The sequence below is a fragment of the Varanus komodoensis genome, unplaced genomic scaffold, assembly GCF_004798865.1.
Source record: "Varanus komodoensis strain SLA01 unplaced genomic scaffold, ASM479886v1 scaffold20_1, whole genome shotgun sequence".
NCBI lineage: Eukaryota > Metazoa > Chordata > Lepidosauria > Squamata > Varanidae > Varanus > Varanus komodoensis.
This window is the reverse complement of record NW_025335587.1, coordinates 11,055,141-11,071,852: the sequence shown is the minus strand read 5'-3', so window position 1 is coordinate 11,071,852 and position 16,712 is coordinate 11,055,141. Positions and strand designations below refer to the sequence as shown.

The window sequence follows — 16,712 nt, the reverse complement described above, 5'->3', positions numbered from 1 at the left end:
CCTGGGAGGCCCCTTCTGACTCACTTTGCTTCTGTTTATGTGTTGTTCGAATTGGACTTGGACGGCTCAACCGTTTAGCTAGAGAGCTGGTGTGATAGTGGCCTGGGAAATCTGGGTTCTAGTCTGCACTCAGCCGTGAGTGGCATCATTGGGCAACTGTCAAGGGCCCAAGCAGTCCAGAAAGCCATTTTCTGAACTTGCTGGTCTCTCTACCATGGACCCCATAGCAGTGTTTCTATGTTTTTATTTCATTTTATTTCATTTTGCACATCATGTGATATACAGAAGCAAAGTAGTGTCCAATTTGCTTTTTCTGTTAAACCTCCATTTGCTCTCACCTTAAGGAGTCTTAACTTTACCCTGTGACATTTGAAAATATTGCATTAAAATTAAGGCATTCCACTTTGGAACAGTGTTAGAAAAACATTATGGATGCTACAATCCCACAGCTTTAGTGATTGTCACAGTAAAACATTTCTGGATTAAAAGAGGAAAAGAACAGGAACAAAGTAATTCATTGTATTCCAAATACAATAACTGTATTGTAATTATTAGTTATCTAGAGAACTCATAAAACATAGCAGTCCGTTCTAATTTGTCTATAGTTCAGTAGGATTCAGATATTTTAAAAAATGCTGTCCATGATATAGACTCTTTAGAAACACACAAAATAGAACTAGTAAATCATGCCTTACTAAAATGAGATTTAACTCCATTGTACATGATCTTTGTGTATGATCATCATTCATATTAATATGTGTGTTGTCATGGGCACCTGCTTCTTACTTGCCTACTACCATATATACCCAGTGATGATTTATTTTCTCCAAAAAGAAAGTTATAGAAACACCAGCCTAAATGTCTAAACTGAGCTGGACCCTAAAGTGGGATCAAGCTAGTTGGGAAGCTGGGAGAAGATATGCCTCCAGCAGTATGTTTAGGTAAGCAGAAACCCTTTGCTGAAGGTAACAAAAACTAAAGATGCCCGATTCCGAGATGGCGTTGGAACAAGACGGATGTGATTAACGGAGCTTATCATGCCGGTATTACTCGGCAGCGAGTCGTGGGAGACTCATCTAAGCCCTGTCGGGGTGAAGACAGATTGCCTGGGCATGCTTTTGGCTTGATGTGAGATGGCAATCTCATATCTGCTGAGAGCAATTCAGGTACTTCTCAAACAAGTAACACAGGGGGTGGTTTCAGCCCCTTCAAGTTCTCGACATCTTAGAAGATTAGCTTAGGATTTTTATTAGCTAGATAAGCACTGGAACTCTGAGTAAATATTGTTTACTTCTTTCGCAATATTACCCATGGAAAAGCTGCATTTGTTTATAATTTGGTATTAAGAAAAGAAAAACCCTCCAGATGTTTAGGCGGCAACAGAGATGAGAGAGTGCTGAGGCTTTTGTCCAAGTTGAAGCCGAAGAAAAAGACCTTTTCCTCTAACCTCTCTAAGGGTATAAAATTAGTTTAAATTTTTAAGGTGCAATTACATGATAAGGAGTTCAAAGCTTTGACTGATCATTTTGGATATCTGTTTGGACTTCTGCCAAGATCAACTGGACACGCGCCAGGATATTTTTCACATTGTCGGATGCTTTCTTCTTTAATGTGAAGACTGTTTGGGTGAGCATTCCTATTTTCCTTTTGCAATACTACTTTTGGAAAAACTATATCTGTTGTTAATTGGCGTAAAAAAAAAAGAAAGAAGAGAAAAGGGAGAAAAGAGAAAGGATATAAGAATCTCAATTTCCTCTCCTGTACTTCTGGGACCTCTGCCAAAGTATTTGGCAACTTGCCAACCTTTTGAACGCTAGCTATCTAGAGAAAGAAAAGTGGAACTGATCTTGGCTGCCACTTTGTGGCTATTGGAATTATTGCAGCGATGGTAGAACTGAAGAGATTTTTTTTGGAAATACAAGAATCTTTAACAACTTTACAAATATCCCAAGAAGTGATGTTGAGACAACAGGAAATCTTCTCAATTGTACAAAAAAAAGCGCTTTGATTAGCTTGATGCTTCTTTTAAGGAGATGGTGATTGATGTAGAATCCAAAACTGAACAGAATATACAAGAAAGGCAACAAGTATATGAAAAATTTGAAACTGTGGATAAAAAGAAACAAATTTGGCCACTAAAGGAAGGAATATTTTTTTTGAAGGATGGATGGATCCTGAATTAACTAAAATTGATTCAGAGGAAGAAGAAACAGTGAAGGTTGATTTGCAGCAAAAAACACAGCCATTGGGAATAAATACTGACCTACAACAAATGCTACAATCACTGAAGATAAAGCAAGGAAAAGTGCTTTGAAGTGGGTTGATTTTCAACAAATAACACCAAGGGGAGAAAGATGGGCTGGAGATGTAAAGTTTAAAAATATTGAGTTTCAACAAACCCTATTAAAACAAAAGCAGTTTGGAAGAGGTGTAAAAAAGAAATCTTAAAAAGGAATGGTATAAATGGATTGGCATGTTTATTGTGGTATGGAAAGGCTAAGGTATATGATTTTAACTGTGGAAGCTTTTCTACATTTAAATGTGTTGAATTCTGAGGAGATTATAAGATAAGATTTAAACTCAACTAAGAAGGAGAAGAATAGGAGTGGCATTCCCCCCCCCCCTTTTTTTCTCTCCTTTGTGGGTGATATATGGGAAAATGAGAGATTCTTTTCTTTTTCTTAAGAATGAATGACCAAAAGCTAAGTTGCATGACTCTTTTGTCTTTGAATTGCTATACTAGAAAATGACTATTATGGGAGTAGGAGGAGCTGTACTAAATAGATTTCTTTTTACAAGTGAGATATATTAAAGATTGTAAGGAGCTGGACTCTTACAAGGAGTTAATTGTATGTGATTAAGTGAAGTGTAAGCTAGATGAAACTTTAATAAATTAGCTTAAAGAAAATTTGTTTAAAAGATATCATAGATAATTGTTGTCATTAAATAGATTAGAAAAGATGTCCTTAAAGATGCTAAATGGATGTTAGACATGTGAACATAAACTGGGTTAAAAGTCTTTAGTTCTTTTTTAAGCTTGGAACTTTTCTTCTCTTTCACTTTCCTTTTTAGTGGATATTAGACTGGAATACTAGTAAGCAAAAAATGTATTTGATCGTATTTGTAACTGAGGATCGTATTTGTAACTGAGGATAAACTGTAAATGAGGAGTTTATCTGTTTAATATTAGAAAAATGAAAAGATCTAGAATTGTGTAGAGTTGGTTAGATTGAAGCTACTATCAAAGAAGAAAGAAGATATTGACTTTTATCAAATTTGGAGAGTCTTTCTTTTAATATTGGTCAAGGAAAACGGGACTCTGTAAGAAATGGATGGACTGATCTTACCACAGAATGAGAAAGGAGATAGTTACTTCTATCAAATTTGGAACCCTTTTTTTTTTTTAATTGGCTGGAGAAACGGGACTTGGTTTAGATCTAAAAATGTTTTTTAAGATTCCATAAATGGAACTGAATATGATTACAGAATGTTAAAAGATATGTAGTAAGGGGCTGACTCAGTAGTTCCGATGTTTGTGATGACTGATGTTTTTAGTACTGTTTTAAAATTTAATAAAAAAGTACTGCAAAAAAAAAAAAAAAAGTAAAGATGCCCCTTCAGCTACCAAGTACTAGTAGTATCCAGCATTCCCTGAAAGCTGGTGCAACAGGAAATCCTGTTCAGGAGTTCCTGAAGCAAACTGAAATGAGTTTTCAGAATTTCAAAAAGGAGATCTGTTCACCTGTCTTTTTCCAGAAATGAGCATTTCTAAACATTTCTGGGGTTGCTTTCAGTACTTCTAGCTTCTTGTTACACTAGCAGTGGTTTCCAGTGGCACAATGAAAACAGTGTGCATGACAGCAGTATTGGGTACTGCTCCATATCTTCCAGAGTTTTAAGTTTGGGGGCAGAAAACACATTCCACAACAGAAATGGATTCTTCTTCTGGCTAAGACTTTCTTTCTAACATATCATTTCCATGTTACAATATCAAATTGTTTGGGGCTCAGCTATCTACCCTGCATTTTGCATTTCAAAAGATACATCAAGTCATACTTTAGCTTGAAGCCGTCCCCCAATGGTTGATCGCATATGGTAGATGGAAACAACTACATCGCCATGGACAGTTACTCCTAATGGAATTACAACTTTTCCTTCTTGAAGACGGAATTCCCTAAAGAAAGTAAAATAATATGTCTCAAGAAAGTGTGCAGAATGCAATTCAAAATGACCAAAACAGAAAGATTTTCTAGTTATTCAGAAAAGAAAAAGAAAAACTATTCCTAACTTTATAGGAGTTTAACATAATTTATTTATTGCAATCCACAATAGCTAACTAATTGTTAGATTAGAGTACCAAACCATTCCTTGAGGTCATCAGAGAACATTCTCCTGATGGTTCAATGTGGATCTACAGTCCACCAAGACAGAAGTCTTCAGTGTGACAGACTCATTGCTATGCAGTTCTCTGCTACTGTGTTGGTTTTGGTGCTTGCTGAATACATCTTTGAGCTGGGAAGTCTTTCTTGTTGAATATCCACAATTTTAATGTTGCCTTGTTTTTATTTTTTTAATTGTTTTAGCTTTATATTATCAATCACTTCTTAGATCTGGAGTGATATACAAATACTATTAAAATGAACACATTCTTACATATCTTAGGCCCTAAATGGTATTAACTTCCTTAATTCTCAAACCTATTTGACACATTGATGCATTTCTCAGGTAATGTTGCACATAACCAATTAGATGCAAGGTGTGTGTATTCATGTGCAACATATGACTATTCCTCTTTATCTACATGTACTGTAATCACACTGCGCCTTACAGTGACTGGGTTCAGATAACATGATAACTCACATTCAAGGGTTGAGTGTGGGCTGCCACTGTAGGTTGCTATTGAAACATCAGTTATTGTGTGGTCTGACATGACTTGTTAGCTATGAACAACCCACAGCTTACAACCCAACAACAAACCATGGGTTTTCCTCATGGGTTGTTTGTGGTTAACGAATTGTGGTTTGTTAGTGCGGTGGAATCTAAATAATTCAATAACCATATTTCAGCAACAAGCTGCACTCAATCCTTATGGAGTCAGAACCCAGTCATTAAATCTCTAGATTACTTCATACTCAGAAATACTATTGGAAGGAAGTTCATCACATTTGAACCAGCAGATAATCAAACTCAAAACTGGCAAAGCAGGACACTAGTCTTGTTAAGGCATTGTTAATTAACACATGAAAAGGCAACGCAACAACCTGTACACTAGTCTCATTCCTAGATGCTGACACATCAGCATTAGTCTGAAAGGTGCCATGATATATATGAATGCATGCATGTAGATCTCCCTCCATGCAAGAGCCATAGTCAGTCAGGGTTATGTTCCTTTGGAGAGAGTCATATGCATGCAACCCAACTTCAGGCCAGCATCAACCATGTATTGACCAGCATGCATGGGTGCCAAGTGGGGGAACAAACTCATATCTTCTGAGTAGCATCTTGCTGCATTCAGTACACATTAACAGGACTTTTGTTCACACACTATTCTGAATAGATGCAGTAGGACTCACTTCATTCTTTCATATTCTTGTGATGTTGTGAATATTCTAGTTTCTCCAATAAGGATGTCACAGAAAGGCCGGCAACCATTTCTCTGTTTGTTGAAACAGGGTACTGGACTAAGGAGGACTGATTTGATTGTTAGAGGCTTGCAATGAGGTTGAACAGGCTTGTCTGCTATTAGATCACAAATATATCCTACATACCTGTGACAGAAAATAATAGTTCAAAGGAATCTATTCAATATTACTAATATTACTGCTGTAAACCAACAGAGAACATCTGCTATTGAGTGGTATTGAAATTAAATACATAATAATGATGATGCTGCTGTTCACACACAGACAGAGAGAGACAGAGAAAGAGAGAGAGAAAGCATTGAATAATTTTTCACAACCTATTATTTTCAATAGTACAGTACTTCTGTGATGGAACAGGAATTCTGTGTCTCTAATATTCAATGGAAGTTATCTGAACTGAACAACAATCTCAGGGGCATTAATCCAAAGAAGGGTCCTTAGTAGCCCATGAGAGAAACAGAAGCCTCTTCTAGGTGTAATTCAGTTCCATTTAAAAGCTTCAGAAACATACGGTTCCTGCTCCATGACAGTAGGGCTACAACCTGACCTAGCTTTGTAGCAATCATACAAAAATAGAGTCTCAGAGATCAGATACAACAATCTGAAGCCTTGCAGCTTTCATGTAATAAAAAGGCATGGTTTTGTTGTCTTGAAATCCATGTCTTGGGATCCTTGCAGAATGAGTAAAAATTCTTATTCCCAATTATTCTGTTGTAATTCTGGACAATAGAATTAATTTCATGCTGGAATGTAGTCACAGGACCAAAAAGTCTATGTACTTATCAAAGTGAGAGTGCTGAAAGTCTAGTTGAAAGCATTTGTGAAGCTTTGCCAAAAAACATTCATCCAGTTATGCATCCGAAGATGGTTTGGCATACTTGTTGTGCAATGTGATTTTTAAAAATCCATATTTATGTCCTGCCAGACAAACAGGTCCTGCCAGACAAACCTTGTGGAATTCTATGACAAGGTTTTGAGATGGCTAGATGGAGGGGATGCAGTGGATGTGGTATACCTGGATTTCAGCAAGGCCTTTGACAAAATGCCCCATGATATCCTGGTAGAGAAACTGAGGAGTTTTGGGATACACCAAAGCACTGTCTGGTGGATTAGGGCATGGTTGACTGACCGAAAGCAGAAGGTAACCATTAGTGGGGAATCATCGGGATGGCGGCCAGTGACAAGTGGGGTCCCCCAGGGCTCTGTCCTGGAGCCGATCCTGTTTAATCTTTTCATTAATGACATGGAAGAAGGGGTGAACAGTCTGCTGATCAAATTAGCAGACGACACTAAAACTGGAGCAGTGGCCACAACTGAGGAGCAGGTAGTCCAGATCCAAAAGGATCTGGACAGACTATGGAAGTGGGCAGGAGACAACAGGATGGCGTTTAATGTGGATAAGTGCAAGGTCTTGCACTTGGGGCATAGGAATAGCTGTCATAAGTACAGGTTAGGTGACAAGTGGCTGGAGAGCAGCACTTGTGAAAGGGACCTCGGGGTACTGGTTGACTGCAGGTTAAACATGAGTCAGCAGTGTGATGCGGTGGTCAAAAGGGCGAAAGCCACCCTCAGTTGCATAGCCAGAAGTGTGGCTTCTAGATCAAGAGAGATATTACTACCACTCTACACGACCCAGGTGCACCCGCAATTGGAGTATTGTGTTCAGTTTTGGGACCCTCGTTACAGAAAGGATATAGCCAGGTTGGAGTCAGTGCAGCGTAGGGCCACAAGGTTGGTGGCCGGTTTGCAGGCGATGCCGTATGAGGTGAGACTGAGAGAACTGGGTCTCTTCAGCCTCGAGGAGACTCAGAGGGGATATGTTGGCGACATACAGGTATGTGAGGGGATGTCACATGGAGATGGGTAGAGACCTGTTCTCCCCTGCAGAGGAAGGCACGACACGCTCCAATGGAGCAAAGCTCAGGGAGCCAAGGTTCCGTTTGGATGCCAGGAAGCACTTCCTGACAGTCAGGACCCTGAGGGTGTGGAATGGGCTTCCACGAGAGGTCGTTGAGGCCCCATTGGTGTGGGTGTTCAAGGATAGGCTGGACGTCCACATGGTGGGCATGTTGTGAGCGGAGTCGGCTGGTGCCGGAGGTCAGACTAGATGGCCTGGGAGACCCCTTCTGACTCGCTCTGTTTCTATGTTTCTATGTCAATGTTAAACACAGTGATAAATGTTAGGAAAGGATAGCCAAGAAATAAGGAAATGGGAATTGCATGGTGAAATTGCACATTATTAGATATTTGTTCATTTAGAAAACCAGGGTTCCATACCTTCTGTGGGATGGCCAAAGTACTATTCCAGGTCTCTTTGAATTTAGCAACTGAATGGCAGGAGCTGGATTAGAGAAGAGATGACAGAAACAGAACATTGCACTGACCAGGACTGCTGATGCTACACGACCATCCTGCCAAATAAAATTCAAGAGCATCTATCAGGAAAATCTTGCCCTTTAATTAACTGTTTCCCACCCAGATGTGCACACAAGCACATTTGAATTAGCTCCCTCAAACTAGAAGCTTCTGAGCTAACTGCAGAAACTCTATAAAAGAGTTCTAAAAAGTAAACAAGCACAACATTAGATTGAATTGATTAATCAGCCATAAATATTTGGATGATAGTTAATAGATTGGATAAATATGATGGATAAAGTCAGATGTGAGGACTGTAAATGCAAAGTTATTCATTTTCATACTAGTCTTTTAAATGACCCATGCATTTTGCAGTCTACTTCCACACAAAGAATTACAACTTTCATATGGAATCCACACAAATGCAATTGACTGCTAGACCAAGAATGCCCCAAAACACTGCATGCAGCCAATCTGCATTACTCAGAAAACTTTAACAAGTGTTTCTATATAGCAGCACTCCATGTGGAGACTAACATTTATACGCCCATTCATGCATGTTTGGAAGAATTTCAACACTAGCATTAAATCTCCCTGGCGAGAGACTCCACTTTCATGTGGAGTCAATCTATGCAATGGAGTAGATGAATGTGGAAAGAAGCTCATCAATAGTATAGAACCTGAATGAACAGTCAAACCACAACTGCCATGGGTTTAACTTTCACAGATTTGATTATTAATGAGTTTGCCATCAATTAATTGTGGGGTGGGGGTGGGTGGAGAGCTGAGGAGCGAGGCAGGGCTAGGTGCAGGTGTGCCTGGAAGAGGTGCAGGTGCACCTGGCAGTGACTCTGGACATGAGCCAGGCCCTTCCTGTGGATTACCCCAGCTGCAACAGGCATCACGTGGCCCTCCTTCATGGGGGACCAGTTGGGCTAGCATTCTGCCTCACTAGGCTTAAGAATAGCAGTTTGGGGAGGGGATAGAGATATTTGAGGGGTTTTTTCCATTTTTGCAGGGGTCCTGCACCCATGAATGTGGAGGGCTCCCTGTAGTACTTAACAAGGGGATTTCCCCCCCTGAAATCTCTACATGGAACCTGCAACGTATTAGGTGACCCTCAGGTTGGCTTTAATGTATTTAAGAGAGGCATCATGCACTATCTCACAAATGCATTTGATCTTCCTTCTTGACCTGCTTGTCTTTGTTATTGGGATATATAGAGATAGAACAACAAGTATATTACGAAGGCTACAACCATTTGTCGCAAAGAATGTGATTCTAAGCCCGTTGAACACATGCCCAATGGAAGAGCTTAGGAGGGGGAGCAAGTGCCCCTCCACCACCAGGATCTCTGTCCCAGGGACCCCACTTATGCCTACAGAAAGCTCTGTAGCCATAAATCTTTCACTGATGGTTTTCCTGCATTCTAGGTCTGAGCAGGACAGATGTGGCCCTGGTTCTCCTGATCCAAGATCCATCCATTCCCCTGTGGGGTCCCAAGTTCAGGTCTACTGCCTATGCCAGCCTGGTATTTTGCCTCCATTTGAAACCAACAGGAGGGTGGGAAAATTAAACACACAGTAAAAAAAAATGTCCCCCATCACTGCCTGCCCTGATTGACATAAGGCAACAAACAGGCCATCACTTCACCCTTGTAACTGCAGTTAATGTTGTTCTGTTAGGTTAACTCATAAAATGGACCCCTGCAATTTCATTAGATCAACTTGACTTTTAAGGTTATCATTTGTAATACAGGTGTAGTTATACAAGCTACAGTTAGCTGGTGACAACAGAAGGAACAACATTTTCTCTTGTTCTTCGAAACGTTTAAAGTAACACTGAATACTTTTCTTAGGAGAAACATGGGATATAAATAGCATTGATATATGTCTACACACTGTTTGGAGTTATTCAGTTTCACCTTCTTTGCCCCCTCCTCCATGGAAAGAAGCACACTGGCTGCTCTCCAAAATTGGGAAAGCAACCTCAGAGAGTGGTCAAGGGGGGCATTTCCATGGGAGGAGAACTCTGAGGAAGCCAAGATATTAAATATCCTGAGGCTACTCCAGGCTCCTTCATAAGACCACCACACCACACCACCCCACTGCTCTGAGTCACCCCAGCTGACTGGGCAAAAAAAGCCATCAAGCAAAAATGCAAAGCAGGGAGGTGAAGATCACCTCTGCCAATCTTCCCACTCTACACTGGATGACTACAGGCCTCTGAGTTTGGGAGGTCTGGGGGCATTCCAAAACATTTGCCCCTATGGATTTCTTTAGTTTGGTGACAATCCATCTTGTTGGATATAAGCATACTGGAAAGTCTTAGGAAAAAGACTGCAAAACCCAGCTACATTTCTATAGCAAAAGTATTTTCCTTCTCTCCAGTTTTTATCAACAGTTATAGCTGAAAGAGTCCATAACAGTTTCAGAGTAAATACTGAGGCTATTACTGAGTTGGGCACACTGATATCTTAACATTTGCAATATCTATAAAACTTACCTTTTGCATGCTAAAACAAATTCATTGTTTCACCTGAACAGAAACTTGGGTTCTTATTTAGGTTGTTCATATTACATATTAGAAGATTTAAACAACTGATGCATTTTCTCATTTGTGTGGGTTTTAAAGCATTTTTATTCTTCAACAAATTTGTAATTTTGAACAGACACTTCACAAAAGTGGGTTACTTACTGCCTGACTTACCATACAGTGAATGACACAAACATTTTTGGGGTTCTGTTGCAACCAGTTGTGCATGTTCTTGCATACAGCATAGAGGTTGTGGAGACTTGGTGCTTGTCTTACTGGCCAACTACATTCAGATACCTACAGAAGTCACACAGTGAAAATGGAACAATCTGAAATGTTGTATTAACACATTATTGTCTCTTCATATTGTGAGGAAGAGACAACAGCAATTAATTAAATGATGCCATACTATTTCTACATTTCAAGCTTAATTGACCTTTTAAGGTTTTTTAAGCACCTAATGAGAGCACAGAGAAGTTTAAAAACCCTGCCATTGATCAAATTAAATCCATTCTTCAAATAGGAAGTTACTTGGGAAAACATAGGTTTAGGACATTCAGTAACTTAACAGAATCCACTTCATATGTTCCTTGTCATCCTCTCATCAATCATTCAAGACACTGATCAGATATAACTAATAAAAACTGCAAAAATAAAGCATTTAATAAATTGTTTTGCTGACAAACATGCTCAAAAGAAGAATCATGCTGCACATTTAGCAGATTACATAAGGAAGAAATTTATTTTTTCCAAAAAAAGAAAAAAAGGCATCACAAGGAAATGAAGAGGGATGTTAATGTTTGTAATGCTGGTCCATGATATATAAAACTTGAATCTCACATATTTGCCATGTCTGAACTGGGCCATCATAGAAAAAGAAAAGCTTTCCAAAACACCAGTATAGCAATGTTGATTTTGCTGCTATCACAAATATGTATTGCTTCTGCAGAGATTATGTATCTATTCTAGTTGCAGTGAGATGTAACTAATGTGCTGCCCTGTGTTTGTGCATATGGTCCAATATTCCTGAGAACTGTAGAGACAGGGACCTCTTCTTTTCTTTGCCAAGATCCAAATGCAAATGAAAATCCTCAGCTAACAGTGGCCAGAGTGGGGTGGGTTTGATAGGAAAGGTGAGTGTTAGACGCCTAAAACTATACATCTCAAATTTTTATTTTTTCAAGGATAATATTGAAACTCTGCAACTGCTGCTCTGCTAAAAATTCTGTGAGAAGATGTCTGCAAAAGGTAGTGCTGTTTCAAAGAAATGAAAAATTGCAGATGACCAGCGTGTCTTTACTGACAAATGGACTACTCAGTACTTATTTGTTTCAAACAAGGATAAATAATTTTGCCTGATATGTCCTGAAACTATCTCAGTATTAAAGGGGTACAATGTTAAAAGGCACTGAATCCTGTCACAAGAGCTGCTCAAGGAGAGGTGCAAGTGAACAAGATAAATTCTTTTTAAAAATCAATGTTTTTGCAGCAAAATAATTTTAGAAAACACGTTGAGGAGAACTTGTTGACTGTGAGGCCAGCTATCATGTTGCTAAGTGTATTGCTGAGAGTGGTCAGCCATTCACTGATGGTCAATTTGTTAAGAAGTGCATAGCTAAACTAATGGAGGGAGAAGGTACCTGAGAAGGTATCTTGTGTTACTTGTGTTAGTTTATCTTATCTACAATCACTAAGAGAACTAGTTTTGAAGAACTAGGAGAAGGGCTGCATATGGCACTGATAGTCAAGGCAAAAAGTGTTGATATTTTTTCTTTCGCATTAGATGAGAGCAATGACATTATAGACACTCAGTTATTCATATCTTTAAGGGGAATAGATTTTAACTTCAGAATTACATAAGAATTGTGTGTACTGCAGAGTTTGAAAGGCATTACAACTACAGAAAACATATTCTTGAAGTTGTGTGAACCAGTACAAAATCTTGGTCTGAGTTGGGATCAAGTAGAAAATTTTGGTCTGTCGCAACCAACACCCACCATTTGTGGAACGGGAATTTAGTGCTTCCAGGGCAACCAGGAATGAGAGAAGATACTTGTTTCTGGAAAAGGGCAGGTCAGTGGAGTTCACAAAAGCAATACCAGATAAAATGCAATATTAAAACTAAGAATAAAATTTTAACTATTAAAATACTGGGAAAATAAGGTTTTTACATGGAACTGAAAAGAATAAAGAATAGGCACCAAGCATACCTCCTTAGGGGTGCCACAACTGAAAAGGCCCTTCTCCTGGTAGCCTCCCTCTTACTTCCTTTAGAGGGGACTCCTTGAGTATGACCCCAGAAGACCACCTTAGGGCCCAGACAGGAACATATAGGTGTTCTTTCAGATAACCTGGCCTCAGGGTGTCTAAGGGCATTAAATGTTAATATTAGCACTTTGAATTGGGCCTGGACTTCAACTGACAGCCAATGCAGCTGAAAGAGAACTGGCATGACTGGCATCTCATAGGCCCTAAACTTGTTAACAAACTTGCTGCCCTGTTTTGAATCAATTGAAGTTTCCAGAACATTTTCAAAGGCAGCCCCACATAGAGTGCATTTCAATAGATCAAACGAAAAGTTACCAGCGTGTGGATCACTGTAGCTGGGTTCTGCCTGTCCAGATAGGGTCATAGCTGCTATATCAGTCTAAGCTGATAAAAGGTACTCTGTGCCACTTCTGACTCAAGTGAAAGTTCTGGATCCAGGAGCTCTCCCAAACTGTGAGCCATATCCTTTAGGAAGTGCAACCCCATCCAGAACAGGACAGATGGTCCACCCTCCATCTTGTCTGGATTAAGTCTCAATTTGTTGGCCCTCATCCAGTCTATTACCATGCCCAGGCACTGAATTAGAATGGCCACTGCCTCACCTGGATTCAGTGAAAAAGAGAGGTAGAGCTGAGGTCATCTGCATACTGATGACACCTCAGCCCATACCTCCGGTAACCTCCCCCAGCAGTTTCATGTAGATGTTGAATAGCATATACAGCCCCATGGTACCCCATGGTAAAACTGCCACGGCATAGCACAATAATGCCCCAGCACCACCTTCTGGAATTAGGAGTGGGAATTCCGCAATGCAGTACCTCCTGCTCCTAACTCAGCTAGTCTATCCAGAAGAATTCTATGATCAATAGAATCAAAAGCTGCTGAAAGGTCCAGGAGAATCAACAAGGTTGCACTCCCTATCCTACTCGTGGCACAGGTCATCTCCCAGAGCAACCAAGGCAGTTTCCATTCTGAACCAGGACTGAAGTCTCATTGAAATGGATCTAAACAAACAATTTCATTGAAGAGTGCCACCCCCGCTTGAGCACTTTGTCCAGGAAAGGGATGTTGGCCACCAGCCTATAGTCATTAATGTCTACTGGGTCCAGGTTAGGTTTTTTAAGGGGTGGCTTCATCACAGCTGCTGCTGCTGCTGCTGCTGCTGCTGCTGCTGCTGCTGCTGCTGCTGCTGCTGCTGCTTCTTCTTCTTCTTCTTCTTCTTCTTCTTATTATTATTATTATTATTATTATTATTATTATTATTATTATTATAACATTTCTATGCCGCCCCTTGCCGAAACCTCGGGGCGGCTTACAACATGATAAAATACATTGAAATACAATTGGCACCATTCCCTCTTTCAAGGAGGTTTTTACAGCCTCCTGGACTCAGGTGCAAATCCCCACCTTAGTTCTAACAATAAGGCATGACAAGCAAAGGTCAAGCATACAGATGCTGGGTCAGACTTGACCAAGCACCTTATCCACATCCTGAAGCCTCAATAACTGAAGCTCATCCATTAAAAATGGACCGGACGATGCTCTAAATACCTCTGTTAATGGAAATGCATTGACAGTGTCTGAGTGACTTTATCTTCAAAGTGCTGTGCAAGCTATCATAGGTTTCATAGTTTCTTTCTCTGACCTAGATTGTAGAAGACCATAAACCACTCAGAAAAGCTCTTCTGGACAACACTGAGAAGACCCAATGTTGGTGGAAAAGTACTGTCTTTTTGCCACCCTCACTGCAACCAAGTAGTCTTGATAATGAGCTCTAACCTGTGTTTGATTGGATTTAGCACGAGTTTTCCTTCAGCTGCACTCTAGCTGTCTTCCCTCCTGCTTCATTGCACTCACCTCAGTTGTATACCAAGAAGGTGACTGGGCTCTGGTAAAGGGAAGAGGGCACTTGGGGGCAATCATGTCAACCACCCATCTCTGTATTCCAAAGAGCAAGTTGGGCTTCACCAGGAGCGCCAGCTATACCAACCAGAAACTCTCCCAGAACCCTTTGGAAATCATCAGAATCCATTAGGCTCCAGGTGTGGACCATTTTAAAAGGTTCTCCACCCTTGCAGAGGGGAAGAGGAACCGGAAGTCTAAACTTCAGTGGGAAGGAATCTGACCATGACAAGGGAGTTAATATTAATTTTTGTACCAAATTACCATCCTCCTTCCCTGTCAAGAAACCAAGATTAAAAGTGTGACCTTTTGTGTGTGTTGGGTCAATAACATGTTGAGACAGCTCCATGGTTGTCATGGAAGTCATTAATTCCTGAGCTGTCCTGGATAAAGCAGCCTCGGCATGGAAGTTAAGATCATCCTGGGCAGTGCTGAACACAGAATCTGAGCTTGGGCAGGAAGTCTGATGGGCAGGAGGGTGGGCAGAACACCAGAATAATCTATTATCTGTCTCAAGTGCCCAGGCACAGGGTACAAACATTCAAGACCCCCATTCAAATGAACAGGAAGCCTAGAGGAGGAGAACATATCCCTATGGATGACAGCCACCCCCACTTCCCGACCTTTGAGACAATGCAGCTGCCGCACCAATTACTCAGGTGGGCACAGTTGAGAGGGAGTAACTCCTCCCATTTTACCCACTCAGGTCTCAGTAACGCAGGCCAAATCAGCCTCCTCCACAATCAAGGGGGATGTCTTATTCTGGGCAGACCTGGCATTCAGCAGCAGTATCGCCAGGTCCAAGAATGAGGTGGTAGAGCTGCTAGGAATTGTCAGGATTGGGGAAGAACCAGAAGAGGAAGTAGCTGTGAGGTATTTAGCCCCTCTTTTCCTCAGCTAACTTGATGATTCTCCCAGTGCCATACCTTTCCTTGCTCATGACCACAGTAATGGGGGCACTCCCTTGCTCCCCAAAGTTCCTCAGGAATATATTAAAATATAAATAGTAACAATAATAAGAATATTAAAGCAGACTGGCTGTTGTACCCCTAATTAAGCAATTGCAATTGTAGTAGGGTTGTCCTCTTTCCCATTACCCAAACTGGTGCCAAACGGGGGCTTCCCTCTGGCACCACCCTTTGGCCGCTGCTCAAGGCCACTGCCCTGGACAGAGGTTTTCGAAAGAGGCCACTGCCAGTGGTAAGCCCTGTCTCTGGGACACAGCTGCAGTGACTCTCTCCAGCAGAGTGGAGAGACAGGAGGCAAGTCATCAGGTTGAGAGGTGGCAGGCAGGCAGGGCAGAAGACAGCAGGTGGTAGGTCCTGCTTACCCAAAAGAATCAGTGGAACACAAGAGAACTGGTGGGAGTGTAAAGGCTCCACTAGATTCTTTGCAGATTGCCTAAAAGACCAGCTTCTGCTGCCCCAGTCTCTCTGTGCTGAGGGGATGACCTTGCTTACCAGGAAGTGCTCTTCATTGTTGTGCAAAGAAAGGCCTTCCCCATAACAGTGCCCACCATAAGAAATCATCTTCTGTCAAGACCAGCACAGCACCTGCCTAATGACAATTAAACACCAGTTTGCCCTGGCATTTCCTGGCTACAAGTCTCACTAAATACTCATGTCTATTTCCATGCAATGCTTTACTATTTTATTATTATTTTGTTGATTGGTTTAATTATGTCTAATTTATCATGATTTTACTTTGTGAATCGCTCTGGGATTTTTTTTTAAATGAAAAACTATAGAAATGTTCTGAATAAATAAATAAATGAAAATATAGAACAGTTTAGAAGGAAGCCCTAACAAAACACAAAACACTCAAGAATAAGACTATCTATAGAAGTTACAACAAACTAAATACATAATGATGCGTAGCAACCCAAAGAAAGGGTCAGCTGAAATAAAACTGTCCTAAAACACTACTTAAAAGTGAGCAAAGAGAAAACCAGGTAAAACTGGAAGCCTACTCCATAGTTTTGGCACCACAAGAGAGAAAGCCCTCATTTGT

The 16,712-nt window shown here is 40.6% G+C and overlaps 1 protein-coding gene across 1 annotated transcript in view; it reads right to left on the bottom strand.

The window, feature by feature from the left end:
- The window catches only part of DNAJC6 (DnaJ heat shock protein family (Hsp40) member C6), a 58,917-nt gene that overhangs the window by 25,874 nt on the left and 16,331 nt on the right, over positions 1 to 16,712 (bottom strand). The window contains exons 6-9 of the mRNA XM_044430218.1: positions 10,707 to 10,829; positions 7,920 to 8,053; positions 5,574 to 5,768; positions 4,057 to 4,174 (exon numbers count right to left, since the gene is read on the bottom strand). Of these exons, the coding sequence (XP_044286153.1) occupies positions 4,057 to 4,174; positions 5,574 to 5,768; positions 7,920 to 8,053; positions 10,707 to 10,829 (570 nt within the window). The remainder of the gene's footprint in view (positions 1 to 4,056; positions 4,175 to 5,573; positions 5,769 to 7,919; positions 8,054 to 10,706; positions 10,830 to 16,712) is intronic.